This window comes from Castor canadensis, chromosome 1, assembly GCF_047511655.1.
Source record: "Castor canadensis chromosome 1, mCasCan1.hap1v2, whole genome shotgun sequence".
NCBI lineage: Eukaryota > Metazoa > Chordata > Mammalia > Rodentia > Castoridae > Castor > Castor canadensis.
In genome coordinates, this window is record NC_133386.1 from 52,733,231 (window position 1) to 52,760,732 (window position 27,502).

Here is a 27,502-nt window from a genome sequence, read left to right on the forward strand (position 1 = left end):
TGACTACCATATCTGAGATACATGAGCTGGGCCTGAACTACTCAACCCAAACGACAATACCTGTCTCAGAGGCTCAGCTGTCCAAACAACTGGAGAAACTGAATGCTTTGGTAACAGAATTAATTGTACCAATCTGGTAAAATGAGTCAAGGCACCCAATGGGACTTACTTTGCCTGCCAGGGAGGGATCCATACCTTTTATGGGAGTGGGGGGCGGGTTGTGCCCTAGTTTTCTTAGTTCCAGACCTGGACATACTTCCTGGGACTGAAGTTGCTCGATACCTAAACCAACAATCTGACGGCCAGACCTACTTCTGACGAGACCCCATCATCCTCCCGATACTTCTGGAAGTCACCCTGGCAGGAGCAACAGCCACGGGGGGCTACTGCCACTCCAACAAGTCCAGCACAGCCAGCTGTCTGAACAAATCCATGAAGAATTAGGATTAGTACAACAGAGCATCGTCACCCTACAAAACCAGGTGGACTCACTGGCAGCTGTAATCTTACAGAACTGTCACGGCTTAAACCTTATTACTGCGGAAAAAGGGGGACTCTGCATGTTTTTAGGGGAAGAATGTTGCTTCTATTCAGGGATAGTGAGAGAAAATGCACGCCAATTACTGGAGAGAATCAAGGCAAGGGAAAGAAACAAGGAAACATTTTGGAATACACGATGGAAGAGCTGTGCTCCATGGGTAGCCCCCATGGCAGGCCCACTTACTGTGCTCCTTATGCTATTACTCTTACAGCCTTGTGTGATAAACCTCCTCACCAGGTTCACTCACGACTGGATGAACAGCATTAAATTAAAATTAGTGAGACAATATCAAAGACTGACCCTAGATGACATCCCAAAAATGGTCATAAGGGATTATGAAGAGTAAAAGGAGGGAATGATAAAGAAACCCAGGGAAAGATCTGAAGGCAAGTAAAAACTCCCTCCCCCAGCCGGGCCCCTGTTTCAGGCCATTGTGTAAGAAACAGTGGATGTCCTTTTGCCATAGATGTGCTAGTGTGATGTGATGTGCTACTGTGATATGTTGCAGCCTCCCAGCAAAAGGCAAACTACCACATCTGCTTTTGTCCTTCCCACTTGCTTGCTTTTGCATTCTGAGGCATAAAAACCAACAGCTCTGAGCTAAAGGGCCGGTGCCATTTTGGAGAGATCCAGGCACTGGTCTGCTAGTGTAAATAAATCCTCCTTTCCTCCAACCACCTGGGTTTGAGTCTCGCTCTTGCTGGTCCATTATTTTCCCGCAACAGTTGTTTTAGTGGAGTGTCCAAAATCGTGGCAGCTTGCTTGCTGAGAATTCCTCTGTGTTCCCCACTTTCATCTAGACTTTTACTTCCCTTCATCATTATTGTCAATGTCCTGCCAATTTTGATTTCACTATTAGAAATTTCTCCTCAGATGGATCCCTTTTCCAGGAAGGGAGCCTTGGAGGTTTGGTTTTATAGTTTATGTGGCTCCAGTGGTTCACCCCCTTACAGAACTAGATCTGCTGGCACTTGCCTGGCGTTGAACTGGGTAAAACCTCTCCCAGTGCCAGCTGTTACACTCAGATTAGTTGCTTATGACTCTTCATAAGTACTTGTTAGCTATCCTGGGGTCTCTTGCCCCATTCTTTTTTCCTGCCTTCCTTCCCATGTACAAACACTGATAATATGCAAGTCTATGGTTGTTGGTGTTTATCTCCATCACCTACCTATATTTTGAGATTTGTGGGAATGCCTTGTAATATAGTATTGAGGTAAGTGTTGTCTATGGGTGCTTTGGTTTGAATCTGAAATGTCCCCCAAAGGTTCATGTTTAACGGCTTGGTTGCCACCTGATGGGCTTTGGGTCAGTGACTGGATCATAAGGATGCTGATCTAATCAATTATTAATCCACACATAAGATTCGTAATTTGATGACATTATTGGGATGTGGTAGAAACTAGGAGGTGGGCCTTGCTTGGAAGAAGTAGGTCACTGGGAGCAAGCTTTGGAGGATAGATCTTGTCCCTGGCCTCTTCTCTTTGCTTCCTGGCTACCATGAAGTGATCAACTTCTGTATGTAATTTATAAACTGCATGGCTTCACTCTCATTTGCAGGACATATTGTCTACCTTAGAATAAAAAGAAATGCAGTTTTCCTGTTTCAGTTGTGTTTGTTATTACAAATGCTGGGGGAGTGGGAAATGATTTTTGTTTGCATTGTTTTGTAAGCTCTAACCTGAACGTTTAACTCCGGTTTAATGAGAGTGTGCTTGACTTTGAGCCACAAGCAACAGGGACTGGTTATACTGTACAGCACCGGTAAGAGGGCATTTCTGCCAACAAAGCGCAGGTGGCACATCAAGCACCTAACAATTATTTGCAAAGGGCAAAGCATGCAACTGCTGTTCCCAGAGCCATCCTTTTCCCTGTGTGTGCGCAGGGCCAGACTCTCCCTCGGGCAACTGGTCATCTATGAGGCATTTACATAGTGACCTTTGGGAGCTACCATCCTCTGTCCTCACACTTCTGGGAATAGCAGCAGCCATGGCCTGTCACTCCGGAAACACAAACCAATGAGTTGCAGCAATGGCCATGGATCTTGTCTCTCACATGTGGGTGACGGTACCCTGCTTAAATCCTTCATGCCCATTCTGATAGCCCCACCTCTTTCTGGTTATTTACAAAGTGCTGCAGTACAATCTGTATCTTTCTTCTCATAAATTTTTGCTTCAGAACCATTTCAGGCTTATGGCGTTATGGTACAGTATAGAGTTCCTACATGCCCCACACCCAATTTCTGGTACTATTAACATCTTCCATTAATATGATACATTTGTTGCAACTCATGGAATAATGATGATACATTACTATTAGCCAAAGTCCATGCTTAATTTTTACCTAATGCCCTTTATCTGACCCCATCCAAGCTCCATTACATTTCATTGTCATGTCTCCTGAGGCATCTTGTCAGTTTCAGTTTCTCAGACTGATTTTGATGGCCTTGACAGTTCTGAGGCATACTCAACCTGCATCTTTTCAGAGGCTTCCTTCACTTTGCACAGTAAGAATCAGGGACAACTGTCTTTTGGAAGAAGGCATCAGTAGGGTTGTGGGCCTTCAGAGCAACACCTAATTGTCCTGAGTTGTCAGAAAGACACTCCTGTGACTTTGACTGTTAGTATATGATGGAGCACCAGGTCCTCTGCCCACTTGACATTCAGATAGGTCCAAGAGTCCCAACCCGGCTGATCAGCATAAAGTGTGAATTTTCAATTTTTTGCCCAGGTGCACTGGATCAGAATCTCTAGCAATAGGGCCTTGAATTTTGTATCTTATCCCTTAAAAAAAATAAGATTAATGTTAATTATGTTTTCAATACAGAAAATTTTAAAGCATGGCTTATAATCTGTTAGTATCATTAACATAAATAAAAGTATAAGTGCAGAAAATATAAAGAACCAAAAGTCCAAAATGAAAACTGAGCACTCCTTTCCTCCCATATTCTATCTAATCATTTTCTAGGTATACTTTAGTTGCTCTGTTTATAATGTTCTTTATATTTTCTTTGGGATTTGTATTTCCTAGGATATTTCAGTAAAATCAGAAATTCATAAAGAACCCAATGATTATAGAAGAAATTAGATGGTCAGAAATCTGCATGGAGAAGCAGCTTATGACAGTCTGGGGAGTGCTGGAGCCCATGAGGCACAATGGGAATCAGAGCTCAAGCAAACTAAGGATGGCATCTCAGAGGGTTGTGCCTCCAAAATGGGAGTGAGAGCCTTAATGGAGGCCTATACATGGTAGAAAGGGGTGAATAAGGGGTAATGGGAGATTGGTTACATATGGGGGGATCAATCAAGTAAATACAGTAAGGAAAATGAGAACCAAATTTCTCACTGTTGGAGAAAGTAGTTACTAATATGGAAACAGGAAAGGACAGAATAAACCCTGGATACCACAGAAGTAAAAGCAGTAGTATGAACTTATAGATATAAATATGTATTTGTCAGTGATTTACGTATTGATATTTATAAATAGACATTAAATATTTTATATAATGCATAAGAGACATGTATGTATATACTTATATAAACACACATATTTGAACATGTAAATGTGCGTGTGCTTTTTGAGTGGGCCTGGAAAAAGAGACCCTGCAGTGGCAATAAGTACACCAAGTGCCCAGATCTTAGCTTTAATACCATTTTCCACTAAAAAGAATCGAATTCTTGGAGAAATGAGTGATTTCAGGGCTAGGACAGGCAAAGAACATGATGAGCCTAAAACATCTTGTCCCAGAAATCAGGGAAGTGCTCTAAGAATGATGAGGACATGTCCAAAGGACACAGGAGCAGGCTGAAGAGCCTCTTGTGAAATTGGGGATGATTTGAGCATTAAAATAAACAATGATAATAACAGATTACATCCCATCAAATAAATAGCAAATCGAGATCTCATATTGAGAAAAATAAATACATGAAAAAAGTAGAAAGTTGGATGGAAAAATAATACTTACATAGTTTCAAAGTACCTCCCATAAAATATTCATTAAATAAAAGAAAAAGGGAGAGAGTCACCTCATAGTAGAAAAGCTGAGAAGAGAGCACTTTAATCAAGGGATCCAAATAAATATCATCAATAATAGGATAAGATGAAATTGTGTGCCACCTGACATGATGCAATGAAAAAAACTCACCGGCACTTCCATGATAGTTCTGCTGAATTCACTATGTATATTAAGCCAACAAATTTTACTATAACTACGTCACAGTTTCAGGATCCAGAGGTGGCTTGGCATGGTAGTTCTGTTTCAAGGTCTCTCTCAACCTGCTGGATATGGATACCATCCACTCAAGGTTTAACTAAGGCTGGGAATCCACATCCAAACTCACTCCCTTGGCTTACAAGCCTCAATTTCTCATTGGCTGTTGGCTAGGTGCTTTAGTTCCTTGTGGGCCTATCTACAGGGCTACTTCTGAAGCTTGTCTTACCAGGACAAGTGACACAACAGATCACATGTACAACTGAATCATTTCTGTTGCGAGCTCTTCGCTATACTTTGGATCTTAAAAATCTCCCAGTGGTCTATGTGTTAAAGGCTTGGGTCCCCAGCCCACAGTATTATTAGGAGAGTGGTGAAACTTTGAAGAGGTGGGGCCTAGTGGGTAGTTCTTGGGTCATTTGGAGGTGTGCTCTCAAAAAGGATTATGAGACCCTAGCCCCTTCTTTTCTTTTCTACTCCTTGGCTTGTGAGGTAAGCAGGTTTGCTCTGCCATGTGCTCCTGCTGAGATGTGCTACCTCACTACAGGCCCAAAGCCACAGGATTATGGATCATGGTCTCCAACCTCCAAAATAAACCTTTGTCTTTATAAGTTAATTTTGGTACACTCTTGGTCATAAGATTAACCCTGGCAAAAAGTAGGAGGGGATTACACAAGGGTATGAATAACAGGTTAGTCACCACATCCATTCTCATCTTTCCCAATCAGCCTCTCTCATTCAATGCCTGTCTGCCTACCCTAGAACAGAAGGGCCCTGGAGGACTTTGTCAATCTTGATCTTTACTATATTCCCAGTGTCGTGAATAGTGCCTGACACATAGTAGCTACTTAATAAATACCTGGTGTATAAATGAATCACCTACTTCTTGTTTCAAGCTGATAATGATCCTAGCTATTAGATGACAAGTAGCTAATGCCATAACCTGATTCATAATTTGAATATAATAATGAAAAACCAAGTCAATTGTCATTCTACAAAATAATGAGTTTGTATTCTTCAAAGTGTTAAAATCATGAAACTCAAAGAAGCATGGGGAAGGATTCCAGAGTGAAGGAGCCATAATAACCAAATTCAACATGAGATTCTGGACTTGATCCTCTCCTAATTAAGGACATTATTGGGACAACTGGCAAAAACTAGAATGAGTTTGAGATGTAAATGGTAGCAATAGACATGATGTTAATTTACTGATTGTACTGATTATATTGTTACTTTTTAGAATATTGTTATTTGTAAGAAATATTCATTAAAGGGAGGGGAGAGAGAAGAGAAATTTATTCTCAAATGATTCTGTAATTGCAATTTTCAGGTAAGTTTGAGATTATTTTCAAATTAAAGAGGTACATAAATTCTAAAGACCTATGATAGAAACAAAAAATTGTCTAAGTTAAACTATTAGATAGAATTCTATGAAACTGCTGTTTCCATAGGTCAGAAATGGGTAAATATTGGTAATTTCATATGGTTCAATTAAATATAAGAAAATTCCAACAAATCAATCAACACCAAAGATAATGAAATTCTGGCTTTCAATAAAAATGCAAACTAATTCCGTGCCCTTTGGAGGCTTTCTCTTCTGCAATTACTCACTCTTTGTCCAGTGTCCTTGGCATCTGCCTCTCAGCAGCCATCAGCACACAGAGAATAGGCTATAGCAACTGCTAACTTAAAGACAATCCCCTGGGTTCATATTCCCCTCCAAATATAGTCCCACTTCTTTTTACCCCTTCACAGCAGCAATTTTTGAAACAATACTGTCTCCTTCATGTCTTCTTACTCACTTCCCATTCTTCCTAAATTTACTCCAGGTGGATTTACAAGGCTGCCACCCATAGAAATTTGCTCAGCAAGGTCATTACTAACCTTCCTGTTGCCTAAACCAATAATCATTTCTCTGTACTCAGCACTGCTTCCCACTCCTTCCTTTTAGGAACACCTTGCTCCTCTCAGCTTCTCTGAAACCCTGCTTCTCCTGAGGTTCCTCCTCGTTCCCTCTCTGCTTACTTCCTTGCCCCCTACAATTCACCCTCCAGAAAGTATCTGTGGCCAGCTTTTACAGATGTAAATCAGAGCATGCAACTCTAGCAGCTTCCTCTGGATGGGTTCAGAACCACAGCTAAATTCTGTGAGAGAACCTTTATGATCTACCTGTACCTTCCTCTGTGGCTCTCCCTGTCTTGTGTTTGCTCTCAGTCCTGTCAATCAATGGTCTCTTGCTCATGTTCTCTCTGCTTCAAATGCTCTTCCCAGTCATCTATGGCAGACTCCTTTTCATTTAGATCTCAACTTAAATGTTAACTCCTCAGAAAGACCTTTCCTCAAAACCTAACCTAAAACAGCACCTGACCTTCATCTGCCCCAATCACCCTCTTCCATTCCCCTGGCTTGTATTCCCTGGCATTTATCCTAATCTGCAATTGTCTTATTTATATGTTTATCAGTTCACCCTGCAGGACTCTTGTCAGTCTTGCTCTTTACTGTGTCCCCAACGTCAAGAACAGTGCCCTACATATAGTAGGTATTTAATAAATATCTGGTGTATAAATAAATCACCTACTTTCTGTTTTAAGGTGTGAATGATCCCGGCTATTAGATAACTTGTGGCTTCACTTACAGACTTAGAAATTACTTTTATTCCAAATCACCTTGCCCAACCTTAGGCCAAATGAAGAAACCCCCAGGACACTACTATAGAAAGTTATCTAGCCTCTACATGAGTAATCTCAGTAATGGAAGAATTCAGGACTCTTAATGATGTCATCAAGGATAGCTCTAATTGTTGGAAGGATCTTTTTCTTCAGAGACCCTAAATCTTCATCTATATGGTCCACTTACTGGTTCCCAAAGCAAGTAAAAAGCCGTGCTTAACCAGACAGCAATTCAAATATGACTTGAGGCAGTGATCCTGACTCCTACTTCCCTTCTCTGAGATAAACACTCCCGGCTATCTCAACACTTCACACGACATGAAAAATTAACCAACACTGCACAGAAGAAAGGGCTGCAAAATTGCAGCAGCCTGTTTTTAAAAAATAAATCTTCCCGAGGGGGAAAGAAAAGGAAAAAAAAAAACCTTCCTGAGCGTCTTATCTGAGAAGAACAATCTAAAAGTGTCCTTGGAGCGTCAGAGAACACAGGCTCATCTCTCACGGTTGCCTTCCTGTTCTCATCACAGCCTGTGTCCCTGCCTTCTGCTCGTTTTGATACTGAGGCGTTGGGTACAATCACGGCCAGCCAGGTCCACAAGCATCTTTCCTGAGACAAAGACTTATCTTTTTCAGAACACATTTGTGGCCCTATGTTCTCATTTCTGAATAATTTTTACATTTTTAATAAGATGAGAGAAAAACCTTGTGATGCAACTGCTTGCCAGTGAGCTTTGTGGCAGGGGCTCTTTGCTGAGGTCATTAAACAATTTATGGTTATCTTATGAGGGACAAACAAATTTGGATCTTACTCCCCTTTGGGCTTTCTGTGTGTGTGCAGTGCAGGAGGATGAACATCTGTTGTGGTTAAAACAGACAACATTTTAGTGCCCATTTGTAGCCTCTACTGTGACTTGCACCATAGAGCAAGCACTCGATAAATACTGAATGAAGGTGTGCATGAGTGAATCAGATCACCAGAGTGCTCATGCTCAAGCCCTCATTTTACAGACAAGGGAATCTGTGCTCTAGGCTGGCAAGAACTCAGCAAGACAGTGCCAGATGTGGGACCAGATTCCAGGTCTCTGGATTCTTAGGCTTAGAATCTTTCAACAGATTCATGCTGCCTCTCTTACTGGGTATTTGTACAAATGAATTTCCAGTTAACTGGACAAGGATGAAGGATTTTTTTTTAAATATGCTTTTATTGAGTTCATTGCTGTTCAGCTCTTTGTTTCTTTGGTGGTACTGGGGTTTGAACTCAGGATCTCACACTTGCTAGACAGGCGCTCTGTCACTTGAGCCACAACCCCAGCAGGACTTTTGTTTTTAATAACTAAGTTGTTGTAGTTGACTTCTTTACATCCATGTACTGGAAATAATTATTTTATGGCAATCACAGTAAAGCCCTAGTCCAGCAGGAATGTGCCTAGGGTGTTCAGGTGACCAAACCCTGGCCACTGGGGCATGGGGAGGGGCTGCAGAACAGGCCTTGGGACTTCTCTGGTTCCTAAGGAAGAGATACAGAGGAAGCATTCCCTGTCTGTGCTGAGCAATCCTGTGTCTGGCTGTGATACCTGGAAATGCCACAATCTGCTGTAGGTCAGAGGATGAGGCTCACTGAGGAGAGGACAGAATAGTCTTGGAAAGAACCTAACACCTCCCTCATGATTACCTGAAGCTCCTGAATCCACCTACTCTGGAGCCCGCCCTATCTACAACCCTTCAGTGAGGCTGAACCAATGGAGTTCAGTGTTCTGGTAAGTGGAGACAAAAGCATTCTAACAGGTTCAGACCATTTTTGAGAGAAACTCAAAGAGATGTGTGCTTCCTTAATTCTTTAAACAATAAGCAACTGTAGAAAATAAATGAGCCTTTCTTCAACTAGCCACAGAGACCATGCTGCTGGCAAATACTGAGTAAGGCTGTAATATAATAACGATGACCTTGGTTAGGTCAAGCATGGTGGCTCATACCTAAAATCCCAACTGCCTAGGAGGTGGAGACAGGAGGATTGAAATTCAAGGTCAGCCTGGGTAAAAGTTAGTGAGACCCCAACCAGCTCAACAAAAAAACTGGGGTGTGGTGGCTCATTTCTATAATGCCTGCTACTTGGGAGGTAGATACCAGGAGGATTGTGGTTTGAGGGCAGCCAGGGTAAAAAGTTGTTGAGACCCCATCTCAACCAATAAAAAGCTGGGTGTGGTGGAGCACAGTTACTTGAGATGTGGAGATAAGAGGAATGCAGTCTAAGGCCATCCTAGGCTAAGGTGCTAGACCCTATCTGAAAAGCAAACTCAAAGCAAAAGAAGCAGGGAAATGGCTCAAGTGGTAGAGCGCACGCCTACCCCCGAGTTCAAGCCCCAGAGTGAGAGGGAGGTGCATGCCTCTGATTGTCTCAGTGCTGCATGTTAACATAAACGGTCAAATACTCATCAACAAGTTCTCAAACTGGCTAGTCTCAGGATCTGTTAATGCTCCCAAAGACATTCCTGAGGACCCTAACCATAAAAAGCTTTGTTTACATGGGTTATGTGTACATCAATCTACCACAGGAGAATTCAAAACAGAAAACTGAAAAATACTTAACTCAAAATAACAATAAAAAACAAGAAATGTCAACAAATTTATTTTAATAAAAATTACTCATATTTTCTAAAATGAACAAAAATAAGTAACAAAAAAGCAATGCTTTCCATATCTGTACGTCTTTTCTACATCTAGCTTGATAGAAGACAAGTGTATTTGCAAATCTACTTCTGTAGAATCTGTCACAACACGCTGTTTTGGTTGAAGTGTGTAAGGAAAACCTGGCCTCATAGAGATAGGTAATTGGAAGAAGGAATATTTTATTTTTTATTTAATTTCATTTTTGAGTGGTACTGGGATTTGAACTCAGGGCATTGTACTTGCTAGGCAAGTGTTCTACCACTTGAGCCATGCCCCCAGTCTTAAGGGAGAAATATTTTAATGGCTTTTCAGATGATTGTGGATATTTTTCTTTGATACTACAACATAACCTGACATGTTTCTTAAAGGTCAATGAACTAGTGAACTTTTCTTTTTTTTTTTTTTTTTTTGGCAGTCCTGGGAGTTGGACTCAGGGCCTGTACTTGCTAGGCAGGCACTTAACTGCTTGAGCCATGCCTCCAGCCCCTCAGTGAACTTTTCAAACTCTAATCTTAAAATCCATTGGTCTATCTTGTACTTGGAATGTTTTTTTTAATGTACATTTTTTAACAGCATGTGTCAGTCATTTAGAAAATATTGGTTTACTGAGTTACGAAGATTTTTCAAATGGTAACTTGTTTCATTGTCCAATATCAAAAATTGCATTTGTTGAGGTGGCTTCTAATCTCATTAGAAAAAGCTGTATTGCTCATGGTGATGGATACAAGTTCTCCAAAATTTTGATTTTTTTTTACTCAAAAGATCTCTCATTGGTAATAAATACTGTCAATTGTCTTCCTTAAAGTGACAGGCCTGTCTTGTTTGTTTTGAGAAAGTGCCTATCAAACACCCAAGCCTGGAGAAGCATAGTTTGTCCATCATTATTGCAGTGGGCATTCTGTGAAAGAAGTGGTGAGTCCCGCTCACCTTCAGCAACCACACAAAGCCTTCTTCAGATAACAGAGGTACTTGTGGCACTGTATTTCCCACTTGTCACAGCAGTACTAAACAGATATTCAAAGGTTACTTAATAATTTTTACTGTTTCATTAAAGAGTTACTTAGACATAACTGGCATTTTTTTCTTTGTCTCCTCTCCTCTTGTCTGTCTGTCTCTATCTCTTGTGTGCGTGTGTGTGTGTGTTCTCTTGCTGTGTATAACACTAAAGAAAACAACCATCACCAATACAGTTTAGTGCTACTGCCTTGACATTGCAGACTCTGAGTTTGCTCCCCACCTACACACAAGTAGCCTGCAGACTATGTTTGAGGACTGCCCCTTTATGCTTTGTATTTGTCCTTTTCTCTTCCATTGGCCACAGGCTGCTAGCCATTTGCTAGCATGGGTATTTATTACTCCCTATGCTTCTGACGGGTGCTCTATCAAGTTTGGCATACAGATTGGGTAAATTCTAGCTGCCTGGCTCAGCAGATCATATCAAGTTGAGTCTTAGAAAAAATGAATTTGAAACTCAATTCCCTTGCTTAGAAGTTCTATAACTCTGAATGAGTTACTGACCCTCTCCAGAAGTTCTTTTTGTATAAAAATCAGAGGATTAAATCTGATGACCTCTAGCTATCTAGTTCTCAAATTTCATGGTCTGAACACACACAGACACATGCACACACACACATCCACAGGGACATTCAGAGTACCACTATCTTGTACCTTTTCATACAAGTCCAATTGTATCTTTGTAGCTCTAGAAGTCACTATAAACAGGCTTTGGGAGGAAATGTGTAGGTGAAGAATTCTGATGACACCAATTGATTTTCTTATTATGAGACTGTTTGGAACAAATCCAAAGTTCCAGATATAAAACCAAAATTAAACTAAAGGCTAAAAGGAAATAGTAACCTTAAACTCAATAAACAGTATATTAAATAATTTTATTATCAGAATAATATCTTTGTTAAAATTGTTTAAAGCAAGCAAAAGCAAAATCTTTGGGCCAATAGGAATAACAATGAACAGAAAGAGTGTGTAAGACTAAATTATTGGTCTGAGAAGCTTCAAATATGATTTTATTTAGAGTGCCAAAAACACCTAAAATTACATTTTTGCCCTTTTTCTATCTGCTAAACATTTCCTGATGCTTCCAAGATTATCAGAACATTTTTTCTAGCTCTATTCTATTATCAAAAATAAATGTATTTGAACACACTATTTAGTTGATTTACTTTTCTATTTTCAAACCCCATGATAAAGGAGCAACCAATTTAGCTATTTATCTTCTGAAAGGAGTCTAAAAGAGTTCTGTTTTCAAAGAAGGAATTACATTACTCTGAATTACAATGCCTAAAAAATACTCATTGATTTACTTTGACATTCAGTAATGAATTTCTAACATAATTATGAAAAGTAAAACAAAATGGTTAAGAAAGTCAAGATAGTCTCAATTTCCTCTTCCTTTTGGATAAGGACAGGTTACATTTTATCAGACATGATAAATTTAATTAGTATTTAATTACAATTTAATTAGTATTTTGTTGACTTTGCACATACAGAATACAAACTGTGACCCTTTAGTGATGAACATAAACCATTTCAGAAAAAGTGTTTCTCAAACTAATGGAAATGGGTTTAGAAAGTACAAATTTCCACTTCTGCCAACTGGGATGAAACCATGATAGTTTTTTGTTTTGTTTTTTGGTGGTACTGGGTTACCTTACACTTGCTAGGCAGGTGCTCTAACACTTGAGCCACTCCACCAGCCCAGTTTTTTTTGTTTGTTTGTTTTTTTACGTCACAGGACTCTAAAAGTAAGGCAAATGTAAAAACAAAGCAATCTTCTTGTTAGAGCTCTCATGTATTTGGACACAACAGGCAGTGCAAATCCAGAAATACGGTTCTGTTCCAAGCATGTGGACCAAGGGATTTCAAGAGCTCATTAAATATAGTAGAGAATTCACTCATTAAGAGCTTCAGCGATTAGTAGCAGCAAGGAATCAAAACATCAGGAAATTTTGGTTCACTGTAGCCTGTCCTACTAACATCATATCAGTTAACAAATGAGGATAGCAATACTTTATCAATTAAGCAAACCAAAAGATACCTGCCAAAAGTTCTGAGTTACTACATCTAAAACTGAAATTAAACCATTGTAAAATTAAAGTTCACAAATATCTATCACTGATCTTACCCTTTGCTCCCACTTGTTAATCCTGGCATTTCTCTCTCTCTCTCTCTCTCTCTCTCTCTCTTTCTCTCTCTCTCTCTCAATTATTATATAATATTCCTAAAAGAGGTAAAACTATTGAATGCCAAATATTAGACATTAATATTTTATTTACTATTTCTTATGTGCCAGGTGTCATGCTAGGGACTGGGGTGAGAAACACTCGTGAATTCTTCCCTCAAGAACTCAGTCTTCATTTCTTTTGATGAACAGAGGCTTTTTGGTTTTGTGGGGTCCCATTTGTCTGTGCTGTCTCTTGGTTGCTGTGCTGCTGGGGTTTCATTGAAAAAAAGTAATTTTTAATGAAAGGAGAAACCTAAAGGAATTAGAGCATCAGTGTCACTTTTCACATTTGTAGATTTGCCACGTGTCAAACTGAACTTTGCTTCTCAGAGCCTGGGGTGAGGAAGGGACAGGAGAGCAGCTGACAAAACTTTGGGCCTGAGGTAGGAGAACCAGGAGGAGATCTCAGGAGTCGACAGCCCAAAAGGATAGACCTAGTGTAAGGGCGATCTGTGAACAAGTCTGTCTGCTTCCCTAACATTACAGCCCTGGAACTGCAAAGAAGTTTGCCTGTGCTAAGGAAACATCACCCATGAATGTATAGAAATAGGGCTGGGGGCGTGACTCAAGTGGCTGAGCACATGCCTAGCAAGTGCAAGTTCAAACCCCAGTACTGAAAAAGAAAAAGTGGGAGTGAGGAGTGTACATAAATATGTATATAAGTTCCTCTTGCCTTTGGGGGAACTCAGAGAGGTTTCAAGCAATATAAGCTCATAGTCAAAAATCACATAAAATCAGCAAGAGACAGCAGAAACAATGGTCAGAAGCAGGCCTGCAAAGGCTCAAAATGTTAGTTATTATATGTAATATAAAGGATGTTAATATTTAAAAAGGATTAAAAAGCATGGTTACAAAAATAACCAAGCAGATTGAAGAAAGCACCAAATAAAAGCTGAGGAATGAAAAATAACCACAATTGAAGTTGAAAGAGTTGATTCATACAGCAAACTAGACGTGCTGAAGAAAGAATAACAGATATGAAGAGACGGACACTTCAGCTTTGCACAAGCTGAAAGACACTACCAGTAGCCTGCACTACAAGAAAAGGTGAAGGAAGTCCTTCAGACAGACAGACAAGGCACAAGAATGAAGAGCATGGAAGTAGTAATGATGTACATAAATAAAGGATTTATTCTTTAAAAAAAAAAAAAAAAAAAAAGAACTCAGTCTTTCTGGATTCATTTTTAGAATCAGCTACCATATAGTGGGTTCCATTTTCTAAGGACTTTCTGTTCCTATAAAAATGAAAGGGAGGGTAGAAGGATGCTTATAAAATATAAGCAAACCTGTAACTATGAAAACATGTAATTTATTTTCAAGGTATTACTCTTCAAACTTCTTCCTAAGACTATAAGGAAAGTGAGTAGTATTTAAAAACACGGAAAATTACTTATATAATAATGAAATATGTATTGGTGAACTTTAAAAACAATTAGGACCTAATGGGATTTGTGCTTTTTAAAATCATGTGTAAAAGTTCTAAGAAATGCTGAGTCACATACAGAACAGTATAGCTATATTTATACGTAAAGTTGAAATGTATTTTCTTGAAATTCAGTCAAAAATGTATCTTAACTGAAAAAACTTTCAGTAGACGCTCAGAGAAAACAAGGCTACAAACACACCATCCCCGGTCACTCGCCTCACTGTACAAAGGGAGTGGTTGTCAGGAAGCCATGGCCCCATGGCACAGGCTCATAATCACTCCATCTTCCCCAAAGCCTCCACCCGTGAGTCACTGATGGTGACTGGTAAACTAACAAAGTTACAAAAAGGGAAGTCCTTATAAATGTGGTTCTTATGTACAGAGATGAAGGAAACAGTGAGCAATCCCCCTGACATGGCCAGAGCAAATGTCCAAACCTCCTCTCCGGGATTAACTTGCTTGTTCATGTAAAAAGTAAGTGTTTTATGGGATAAAAATGCACTTTGAAACCATAATAAATTATCTCTATCGGTAATTGAAATATTTTTTTGCTTTAATGTGAACATGGATCTCTAGTAAAATTATAAAAGCATATATAATATGATATATGTATAATTCAGACTCCTTTAGAGAAAGTGAGGAAGTTTAACTTACTTGCTTTTTCAATCAAGCGCAGAAAAAACTTAAACTATTGAATCTCTTTATTCTTAACTTTCTTGAGCCCAAGACATATCACTTTGGATGTCTTATTATTGTCTGAAACTCATTACCTTGGCCCCTAGACTTGTACTTACTGTGTACTGGCTATTCTGGCAACTCACTGTTATATCTAGTCAACTAAGCTACAAAACTAGTAGTTCTCTAGTTGGGTGTGATGGCTCATGCCTGTAATCCTGGCAATCAGGAGGCTGGGGCAGGAGGATCATGAGTTTGAGGGCAGCCTCAAACAGAGTGAGACTCCTGCTCAGAAACAAAAACAAATAAACAACTCCTGGCTTCTCATATGTCCCTGAAACCCAAGCCTTACAAATCCTACAATTAAAAATGACTCCCTTCTCCATTTCAATTCCAGTAGCTTTCTCATCCCAATGTTTCCAATAGATGTATTATTTTTCTCCCTGATTCAAAGCCATTCACATGATTTCTAGACTAATCCTTCTAAAATATGAATATAACCTATCACTCCTGTGATTAAAACATAGCTCTGAGAATAAGGGTCATGCTCTCCCACCCAGCATCTCTTCCCAACCTTGTTTCTACCTGGCCGTGTCTCTTGCCTCCTGACTACTCTTGCGTTAGACTCATGGGATTACTTATGGGCCTTGCTATGGTCTGAATGTGCTGCAGGCTCAGTCCCTGGGTGGAGGTATTAAGGTGGTGAACCCTTTAGAGATGAGGCCTGGTGGGAGGTAAGAAAGTATTTAAGAGGGATGAATACTTTTCTTGGTGAGTTTTAATCTCTCAGTTCCTATCTCACCATGACCCCTGTCTCCTCCTGCCACTGTGATGCCTCTGCCAGGAGCCCCTCACCACAACGGAGCACATACTGTGCCGTGCTCTTGAATCCTCAGAACTGTGAGCTGAATAATCATCTTCTTTATAAAGTACCTAGTCTTATGGATTTGTTACAGGTGTCTAAAGGTGGTGCATAAGACAGAGGCTCAAGACCATGCGCCCACATAAAGGGAGCACTTAAGACCTCGTGTGAGCCCATGAAAGTCCCAATGAATGGCATACTTGATACTCACCAAAATAAAACAGTCAATATACTGAATTTTAAAAATGTCATTCATTTTAGACACCTTAAAAGTAACATGCATACCTACTACTAAATTTATTGTTTCTTATATGTAAATCTAATAAAAATAATAGTAACAATAAATTATTCCTTATATACTAAACCCTTCAGGACAGCCCCTCCCTGAGGCTTTAACAAATTCGTCTTGTTTCAATAAATTTGTCTCGCTTAACAACATCTGGTGCTATTGGCATATAGCACTCAAATGAAGAATCATTCACTTTTCTCCCTTGGCCTTGTATGTATTTGTGTTATGGTATTTTTGTTTTGACTTTCACTGTTGCTTCCTGCTACCTACTTCTCTCACATGTTTATCCCAGCTCCCAATTCCCTAGAAATAACAGGAGTGTATTTTCCAATGCCTACACTTATTTTATCTGCTATAGATCTACCACAGAAATCTCTGTCTCTCCCTGACTCCTCTCCTCCTTTTCTAATTATCTCCTCAGGATTCATTCATACATACTTTCACCAATTCAACAACAATTATAAGTGCCTAGATGCCAGGAATGGAGCCAAGTTTTAAAATTCATATGGGTCCAGAACAGGTGCATTCATATAAATCGACACTGTGACTTTTGCCCACAGTAAGAAATGCACTCTTAAGGACCAAGCAGTACACACATGCTGTACTTACACAAAAGTTTCATGAGGAAGAATTTCCCATACCACGTGCCATGCACTGGTAATTTCTATTGTATTCAGTCCAGTTCTATTTCATTTCATGTGTGCAGATCTACTAAATTAATTTCATGACCCACTAGCGGGTCAAGAATTTCACTTGAAAGAAAAAACACTGTCCTAGAATTTATGAGGGGAATTTGTGATTGGGAATATTATTATATTTTTAAAAAGCTAAAAATATCCTGGAAATGATGATGAAGGAGAAAGAGGGAAAGCCAGAGGAAGGTAAAAAAAATGAGAGGGAAGCAGAAAGACATAATCAGAGTGGTATGAATCAGGGTGGGTCAACAATCAGACAAAATACAGCTTAGGGTGTTTGGGCTGGCAGTACACACTGACTGGCTGTGGGTTTAACATTCATTTTCACGCAATGTCTTACAAGACCTTGGGTCTTCCTGTCTAGGTTTCTGTGCCCCTAGTTCAGGAGCTGCTATTCCATAAGCTTCTTGGCAGCTACTGGCAATATTTTTGATGTTTGGTGATATAAATACCTCCTGTTTGGAAAAAGAAAACTGGCATGCCTCAGCTTCAAGAAAAACTGGTAAGATGGTGAACTATCCAGAGATGATCAGTACAGATGTATTATGAAAACTTCTCACCATTTTAAAATATACTAGAACCTAAAATATAAGAGAACTTCAAGAATCTCATTCAAATCAAATTTCTGTTGCTTTGGGCATAGCTTTAGAAATCTAAAAATGAGTAATTGACATTTTAAGAGCCTGGTTACAGAGTTCCAATTTAAAGGGCACACACATACACACAAACCAAAAAATGCTCTTGGCAGTTGCCATGACAACATAATGCAGCGCCTACCAAGCCCTTTGTTATCCTGCTGCAGATGTGTGCAAACACATAGGTAGAAAAGATGAAGAAATTTTAGGTCTGCATGGCTTTTACCTATGCTAGGACTCAGGAAAGCAAATACTAAATATTTTAAGAAAAACAACATGTAAGTAACCACTGTAAGACTAATTATAGATGGAAGCATAAATGATGTTAAAAAAAACGAGAAATGTTTTTATTTAAGTTTCATTTCATCACTTCCTAATAAGCCATACCATACTATTTTAATGGGATGGTCAATTTGTATAATACAATTTGGTTAACAGAGTCTCTTATTTTATTTATGTATTTAAATACCTTTCGGTTTTGGCCATATCAATTTCAGCTCATTTGGGAGCCCATACTTCCATAGGTTAAATTGCTACAATGAAATTGTTTCTAAATTCATTGGAATTTATATATCTCCCAAAAAATAGAGGAATAAAAGAAAAAGTAGTGATGAGGAAAGAGAAAGAAGGGAGAAACAGCACTTTTGGAGGTTGGGATGAAACATTGTCTCATTTTCCTTCTACTTCTCTGATTAGCATCTCAGTCTTCCTTGCAGGTTTTTCTCTCTCTATCCCAGCCTTGAACCCAAAGCCCTACAGGATTTCTGTACATAAGGCGCACTTTAGTCTTTCTTTCTTTGTAGTTTCATCCTTGACCACTGACTTTAATTATCACTCACAAGCATTTACTTCCCCAGCCCAGGCTCTCTTCTCAGTTCCACGTAAGTTGAGACAACTACCTCCTGGGACCTGCACTTTGATGATGCTTTAAAGGTGAAACAGATCCTGCTGCAGGCCTCCTTACCTTAGCATATGGCAGCTTTGAGTACATCTGTGTTGCTCCCAACACAGACTTATTCAATATCTATCTGCTAAATGAATACATGAATGAATAAATCAATCAAACAACCAAAACCTATTATACAAACCAAAAAAACCTAAAGGTCATCCTTGATAACGCCCTATTCTTCCCTTTCCAGGAGTCAGGATCCCAAGTTCTACCCATATTGTCTACTAAGTATTTCCCAAATCCATCCCATTGTCAAAATCTTCACAGCCACTGCTCGGAGACATCAGTCTTTGGATTTGGTATAATAAAAGCCTTTGAATATCAATCTGGAACACACAGATGTAGGACACAGACAAATTAAGCAGTCAGGACCCTCCCATAAGTAATGTATTGACCAAACTGGTAAAGTGGGTCTCAGAAAAGGTAAGTGAGCACTTACTACATATCAGCTATGTACCAGACACTGATCTAGACACTTTGCATGTTCCACCTCACCCTATCTCACAGTCAGCAGTTTACAGAAGACACTCAACTAAGTAGGTGGCCACAGGGACCTTCTCCTGGACACAACCCTTTGGTAGGTTTATTTGAATAAGCACAGAATGGTGATGACGATGAGGATGGTAACTACTGAAAACTTATTCTGGACACGTCCGAGGCACTCTCGATTCATAATTTACATCTTACCACCCTCCTTCACAGCAGGTACTATTATGATCCCTTTTGCAGATAAGGAAACTGAGTCACATCGTACTTTAGTTATTTGCTCAAGGTAACAAATCAGAAAGTGGCATGGTTTGAACCCAGTTCTGTTTATTTAAGAATTTACTAAACTACTATTTAACTTATATCATTTAACTAGTCCTAGTTATTAGGACTAGTGAGGACAAAGAGCTAGAAGAGACTAACCCATCCATATCCTCAGGGGTCTTTCATTGAACTGAGGAATCTGTCTCTAAGGTCAGAGTTGTTTCATCCTTCCCTCTGTACCCAGTGGAAGACACAGCTCATGGAAGGAAGCCTCCACACTATCTAATCCCTTATATATTTCAAGTAGTTAAGGCTGCCATCTCTTCCTCACCACCACCCCCCACCCAGAAACCCAGTTTTCCTCCAATAAGGTACCAGGAGAAGGTGCTTCAGTGCATTTACTTACACTAAATTACTTGGTGACAAGACTGGACATTTTTCTTAACACATCGCAATGCAAAGATCTTTTTAAAGGTTTAATCTAGTACTTACAATTTTATAACTCCATCTGAGTGCCTGGAACAGAGCTGCTGGCTGCCCCTGTCTTGTTTATGTTGACTCTGTCCCAGTTGAACAAATCTACAAATTACAGTGGATAAAAGTAAGCTAGGGAAGGAAAGTCTTGTAATTAATTCAGGAGCTCACACAAAATGGTGTGCTCTTTCAAGTGACAATAGTGCACTTACTTCAGAAAAGCACAGAAAAGCACCCCAGGTAACACCAGTCTTTGCCAGAATTTATAGCGGTCTTATGAAGTAGATGAGCTTCTGCTTAATATGTATGTCATAACCATGGGTATACAAATGAAATCATATGTGAGCTTTTGCATTTCTAGCAACTTAAATGTGAACCAGAACGTGAACAGAAATGTTCCAGAGGCTAGGCAGATGACTGTACAGGGCCTCACACATCTATGGGTATACTACCTAGTACATGGAATGGTGGCATGGGTGGGTGTGGAGGGGTGCTTGCAGTGAAACAATGATGTGTGGGACCAGGTGGGAGAGGAGGAATCCATCTCCTGAAGCAGGGACGCTGACGAGACCCCAGGACATGGACTAGTTTCCTTAGGACCACAGACTCCAGTCCAGCCTGTACCTCTTCACCATGCTCCCAAGTATACTACAACTACTTCTAAGAGGGCCACTTTCAACCAAGATGGAGGGGCCAGCTGATGAGCACCACTGTCACATACATACCTCCTCAGAGAGGACTTGGACAGCACGATCCAGGCTTTAAGCCAAGAGCCAAAGGGATAGCACCAGACCTGTCTGAAGCCCTGCCTGGGAAAATGCATTCACCATCCCCTCAGGGAGCAGTATGTAGTTTTGTTCTTATGTGCCCATGGGAGGTGACAGGATTAAAGAGCTGATTTCCTTTCCATTTTTCTACTATTTAAAACATTTTCCTTTGATGACTATGGATAATTTTACTATTTATTTTTCATAAGCCTTTTTAAAGGTCAAGAAAAGTGCTGCAAAAGCTATCAATTATGAAGTCATTATGGTGTTACAGAAAAACCTTCATGCAGATTACTTTTATCTTCAGCAAGTGACAGATTTTGATCCATCTGGGGGGAAAATAATCTCACATAATATCAACTATTTGTATAGCCCTTTGAACTTCCCAAATCAAATGCACAATCACTGTCACAGTTTTTAAAAATTGTGGCAGGTGTGTGAGGCTTTATGGAAGTAACAGATAGCTTCTAGGTCTGGTCAGGAGAACAAGCTGAAGTCACTAGAAAAACCAAGGGAAGACAAAGAGAGCAGAGCTCAGTAATTAGAAGCAAACCACAAAACTGAGAACTCCTCAGGAGTCTGGAGGTGGTCAAAGCCCAATGTAGGAAAAACAGACAGGTGCATCACTTCCCTTCCCAGACTATCTGTCGTGGCCCAGGCCAGGCCAAGGCACTGTTAGTATGTGCATAAACTTCAGTGGGTAGCAGCTTCCTGGGTGCAGAGCTGGGGAGGGAGGGACTCCTGCTGGGTTAAGGCAGAATGATACAAGTTATCCCCTTGCTCTCTGGGACAAAAGTGGGTGCTAGGCAGTTCCTGACCATCCCTTGGCCACCCCTGGCACAGCAACCCCATGGAAACTGCTATCATTTGGATCTGTAGTGTTAAAGGCTTGTTTCAGTGTTAAAGGCTTCTTTCCAGAGTGGTGATACTGGGAGGTGGTAGAAACTTTAAGAGGTGGGGCCTACTGGAAGGTTTAGGTCATTGGGGGCATGCCCTTGAAGGGGACTGGAGGAACCTGGTGTCTCTTTCTTTCTTTTTTAAATTCTGTGTCCTGGCCATAAGGTGAACAGCTAGGCTCCACCATTCATACCCTGCCATGATGTGCTACCTTGCCTCAGGCCCAAAAGCAACAGGGTTAGATGACCATGGACTGAAACCTCCAAAATTATTAGCCAAAATATAAGTTGATTATCTCAGGTATTTTGTTACAGTGATGGAAAGCTGACTAACAGAAGGTGATAGAGGCTTCCTTTGCCTATAGCAATGCCCACGGAAGACAAGAGACAAGAGAAGACAAGAGAGGAGAGATACCCCATGAAGGCCTGCTGGGGAGGAAGAACCCTAGCAGAGGCAGTGTGCCCACAGGACAGGCTACTCACAGAGAGGGAAATAATGACCAGGCTCTCTGTGTTTCTCCTTCCTCAAGGCCTGTAAAGCCAGCACAGGCAGCTGAGAGGATCAAGGGAATTAAGAGGAGCATATCATCTAAAATCCTACCCAGGAAGCCCAGGATATATCTCCTGGACAAGCCACTGAATGGCTCTCCGCTCTTAGCCTATAAAGGGGTATAAGTCTCTTTTCAGCCTACTACAGAGGCGTTTAAAGAACAAACAAAACACTGCAAGATAATATACAGATGGGAGGAGGAGGTGTTGTTCTTCCCAATATCACACACAGACTCATTCTGAGATGGACTCCTTCCTCCCCTGCCATAACTGTCATTTTTCTTAGACTGCTTCCCAGGGATGTTGTGTCTGAACAAGGCTATAACTCATTCCTTAAGAAGGGAGAATTAAAGTGGGCCTCAGCAGTAGTCTGAGCCAGTAAGTCTCCAGATAGAAGTCGTGTCTGAAGCAAGAGACACTTTCTTTTTGTTTAACCTGAGCCAACACTTCAGTTCTTGACATACACTCATACACTGCAATAAGCAAAGTCGTATTAATCAGCCATGAACCCCAGATCCTTTGTCCTCCCAGGTCATATTGCTTATGAAGGCCCACTGCAACTACTACACATTTAGCTACAGAGTTCTGATAGCTGGGAGGAGTAAGTAACTGTGTGTTTGTATGTCCAGGAGTGAGGAGGGCATGGTTGAGTTCTGAATGATTGAATGCTGCTTGGCCAGGTAGTGGTGCACGTTTGAGCACCACACACACACACACAAAATTAAGCATATGGTGTCCAGGAACATATATATATATATGTATATATGTATATATATATACATATACACATGCATCATAAATTTTTATCATTGAGGGGCAGCATCTCAGATACTAAGCCCTTTAACTCCAAATACAAATCTTTGTTTCATATTTTGACATCTTAAATGCTACTTCCAGGTTCAAAGTAGAATTCGTTTCCTTCTATGTCACTGTTTTAATTTTTAAAGTTACAGTAGATATGTGTTTCATTTCCCCTTCCTCCCAGTGTGGAAGTATGTTACCTTGAATAAATGGAGAAGTCTTCTTCTGAGAGGCCATCAGAGAGGTTAATTCCATACACTTCTTTCATAGGTTGGACCATATTCTGGGTTTTAAAAAGAAGGAATCAAAATGTTTAGACATTCAGCCTATTGATAATTTCCAAAGAGAAAGGAAATAAGCTTGGGAATTTTTCCACAAAAGCAATCACAATGTTTCCTCAACCTATTCATTAAACTTCTCAGTTAATGTCTTTTTAAAAAACTCTGATTTCCATTTCCCACTAAAAATAGCTTAGGATAAAGAAAGTCCAGATAAATAATTATATTTGCTTTTGTATAATGCTCTAGTTGGCAGAGAGTAAATATTTTTGGCTCTTTGAGTTACACCATCTCTGTTGCAACTACTCATCTCTGCTGGTATCACATAAAAGAAGCCATATATAATATGCAGACAAGTAGGCATGGCTGGTTCCAATAAAGTTTTATTTAGAAAAACAGGCAGATGACTGATCCAGCTGATCAGTCAGTTTGCCAACTCTTTGACTAATGGATTCGACTCATATATTACCATATTTTATTTGCTTTATCTATCTCCAAATGACTTTTAGCTATTTCTAGAAAGTAAAATTTCCTCAAAGCCAGATTTGGTTCTTTTGTTGTTTGATTCCATTTGTTTTCAGTATATTAGTAATATTGGATTGAATAGAGTGAATTTCTGACCAGGGCTTCTCAAAGATTCTGTGGGCCAGGCACAATGCCTGCACCCTGACAGGGTTCAGAGGGTGAGAATTAATGGACCTCAATGGATGGGCTGCTCAAACAGGTGCAGGTTGCTCTGAAAAAATTCTGAAGTGGTAAGAAGTTCACTGTTAAATAGGGGAGCAAAACCACCCATTTTAATTCAAAATGAAACCATTTTCAAAATTTATGCTAAATGCATTCAGCCAATGCAGTGATTCAAGCACCACACAGAAAATGCTGTGAGTGAGATAACATGACATTTTCATGCTCTCAGCCTTTTAACTGAGAGCAGAATTTTAAAGATCCTCCTCCAGAGCCTCAGGATGGATCATGCGAGCTTCCTACCCCCACACCTCAGTCACTTTGGCACCGTCTCCTGTGTCGGTCATCTTCACGGGGGTGGATCGCTGAGAGACAGAGCTCTCATCTTCACGGTCAGTCCCAGAGTCATCTTCAGAGCTGCTGGACACAGCCTCCTCGCTAGGGGGTGGTGGAGCACTGGCTGCTGTTTTCCGTTGCAAAATGGCTTCTTCTCTATTGCTTTTGTTCCTTTAAAAAAGATGAATACGGAAGTGAAGCATCTTTAAAATGAATTCTCAACACTCATTGTCTTTCGCTCAGTCCCAAAGCCTAAGTCCTAGTGAAATCTAACAAAATGACTTTAAGAAAGTAGTTTCTGGGTTCAAGTTGTGCTAAAGAGAAAAGTTTAATATTCTTCATATACTTACACTGGTCTTACATGTATTTAAGTACCATTATAAATTCAAAAAACAAACCACAATGTACTTGCAGAGTGCAGAAAAGTCTTTTTGTGTGTGTGTGTGTGTGTGTGTGTGTGTGTGTGTGTGTGTTTGTGGCACTGGGGTTTGAACTCAGGGCCTCACACTTGCTAGGCATGCACTCTATCATTTAAGCCATTCCTCTAGCTCTGGAAAAATCTTCTCACCACTTGGTTACTGTGACTTTCTTTGGTAACTGAAATTGGTATTTTCAAAATTTAGGTACAATCAGAGGACTATATGTTTGAGATACCAGTAAAATTACCTATAGATTATAAAAAGCTTCAAGAAAAAGCCAATAGCTAAATCCATATATGTTTCCCTGCCTTGTATGAATTATCAACCATAGGGTGCCAAAATAATAAGCACCTGCAGAACATAAGGTAAACTTTACATTTAGGGTGTTATTAGTCACAAATAACATTTGTTGAACATTCCCTCCAATAGTTGAGAACAGATAAGGAAGAAAAATAGGAAAAATAAAGCCCACACTTATAAAAGTTTAGGGCCAAGTTGGACAGCACTAAGAATTTCATGGGTTTTTTTTAATTCAGAAAGTACTTTATAGCAATACACTGGGTTTTATAAAATGCTTAACACTTCGACTTTACATAAAAAAATCTCTATAAGGAACTAAAATACCATAATATTCTGATATATCCTAGGAAAGGAAAAGAACAATATTATTTGACCATGGGTTGGATACTATAGGAACCAAATTAGTTTTTGACCTACCGAAACTAAAAATTAAATTTGATAGACTTTCTGTGCAATGCATTATCACAGCTGGTCACTTACTTATTTGTCCTGGAAACTCCATGGACTCTAAACTCCTGAGGACTTTCTTCTTTTAAATCCCTCTTAGCATCTGGTGTGGACTTAACATGAAGCTATTTAAAAGCCACAGACATGCTGTATCTGAAAAAATACCAGTACATACTCCACTGTGTAAATTACATGTAGCTAGAATCCAATTAAGATCTCATACACATTCCCAAATACAATTAAATTGGATTCTGTATCTACAATCTAGCCAGGGCTTATGGTCAGACTCTGGGAAAAATCTTATCATTGGAACTAGGCAGGTCAATGAAGAGGAAAGAGATTCTTATGCAGGACACCACTTTTTCACTCTAGTCTCTGAACATGAAGATACAAACATGGTATATTTTCTCCATATTAATAGAAATAATAAAATAACAGTATCCCCCCCAACAAATAGTGTTACAGTTATATGCAGAAAATATATTAAGTTGTCTACAAGAGTACATTTGCTTTTATCTTACTTAAGATGCCAACAAACTTAGTATAAATTTTTACTTAAGTATTTTATGTTGGGAAACAAAGAATGCTGGGTTATTTATCACATGTAAAACATAGTATCTGTTACCTGTCTTTATGTCATCTGTTATATTTTTCAATTTAAAATAATAAAATGTACCATGTTGCTGAAATTCCCATAAATTCTACTTTCAATATTGAACATTCTAATGATCCCAGTATTATAAATGAACTACCTGTAAAGATGCAATAAATGGACTCTGCTCAAATTATGTGACTTGAAGTTATTAGTTTTTTTGATGGAAATACTATTGTAAGTGCCATTGTTTTACATGAATCTTTAAACTTTCATTCTGTATGCAAATCTTACCCCAATACTGATTTTCCAGTTTCATCTGGTTTTCGCACGGTAAATGGACTTGGATCTATGCCAACAGTCTTGGGCATAAAGTCACTAGAAACAGATTAAAAAAAAGGCCACATAATACACAAATCACTGTCCATACAGATGACATTAGCTTCCACCTCAATTCACACTCACGATATTCTTCCTGTACCTCCAGAGCTACCCATGTTCTGGGGCAAATGCTCAGGGATGCTGGAGGTGACCAGAGCCATAGACCCCACGAGCCAACAGCAGTGGGTAACTTCAATGTCACCAGTGTTCACTGTGAATTTTCCATAGCTGCGAGACCCAGGAGTTTCCAATGTAAGCTCTTGTTTACAGGAACAGCATTGATATCTGAACTATGGCTAAGACATTATACCATCTGGTTACATGTCATAGTTAGTCCTCAGTTAAAATTAAACTCTTAAAAACCAATGGCCAAACACTAAGCTACTTAGTTTTATGGACAATGTTTTTATGCTCTTATCACCAAATGATGAAAACACAATATGGGCTGAAATATCACTATCTCCCTCATTGGGCTGAGTTTAATTCATTATAACCCTGTTAGAACACTTTACATAGAAACTATGTTAATTCACCAGTTACTGAGACAAGCTGAAGCTTCTTCCTCATCATGCAAGGGCCACTTTACTGATACCACAGAAGCCAGACCAAATTCCACAACAGATGTCAACAAGACAATAGTTTCATGAGTTATGCTAAGGCTCATGGCTTCTGGCAGTGATACTGCTCCCAGTGTGTGCAGAAATGCAATCAATTTAATTTTTTTCTTTCTGTTTGAATACACAGAGTTGATCCTCATCATTTTTTAAGATTATGTGTGTGGATTTGCTTGCTTGATGAAATTGATTTATAACCCCAAGTCCAAACCCATGCTTTTGTAGGCATTCACAGACATGTGGTTGCAGAGAGCAGTGAAAAATTTGAGTCACTCAGTGCTTCTGGAGGTTGAAGAAAGCGCACTTTTTTTTGTTCTCATACTGTAAGCAAGTGTTTTTTAATCTTCTATTTAGTGCT

General features: G+C 39.6%; 2 protein-coding genes across 4 annotated transcripts in view; both read right to left on the reverse strand.

The window, feature by feature from the left end:
* LOC109680782 (polyphosphoinositide phosphatase-like) overlaps nt 1-27,502 on the reverse strand; it is a 134,751-nt gene that overhangs the window by 28,774 nt on the left and 78,475 nt on the right. The window contains 4 exon segments of the mRNA XM_074077010.1: nt 20,099-20,185; nt 23,294-23,376; nt 24,367-24,562; nt 26,444-26,527. Coding sequence (XP_073933111.1) covers nt 20,099-20,185; nt 23,294-23,376; nt 24,367-24,562; nt 26,444-26,527 — 450 coding nt within the window.
* LOC109700001 (polyphosphoinositide phosphatase) overlaps nt 1-27,502 on the reverse strand; it is a 328,419-nt gene that overhangs the window by 26,694 nt on the left and 274,223 nt on the right. The gene's annotated exons all lie outside the window — the stretch shown is intronic.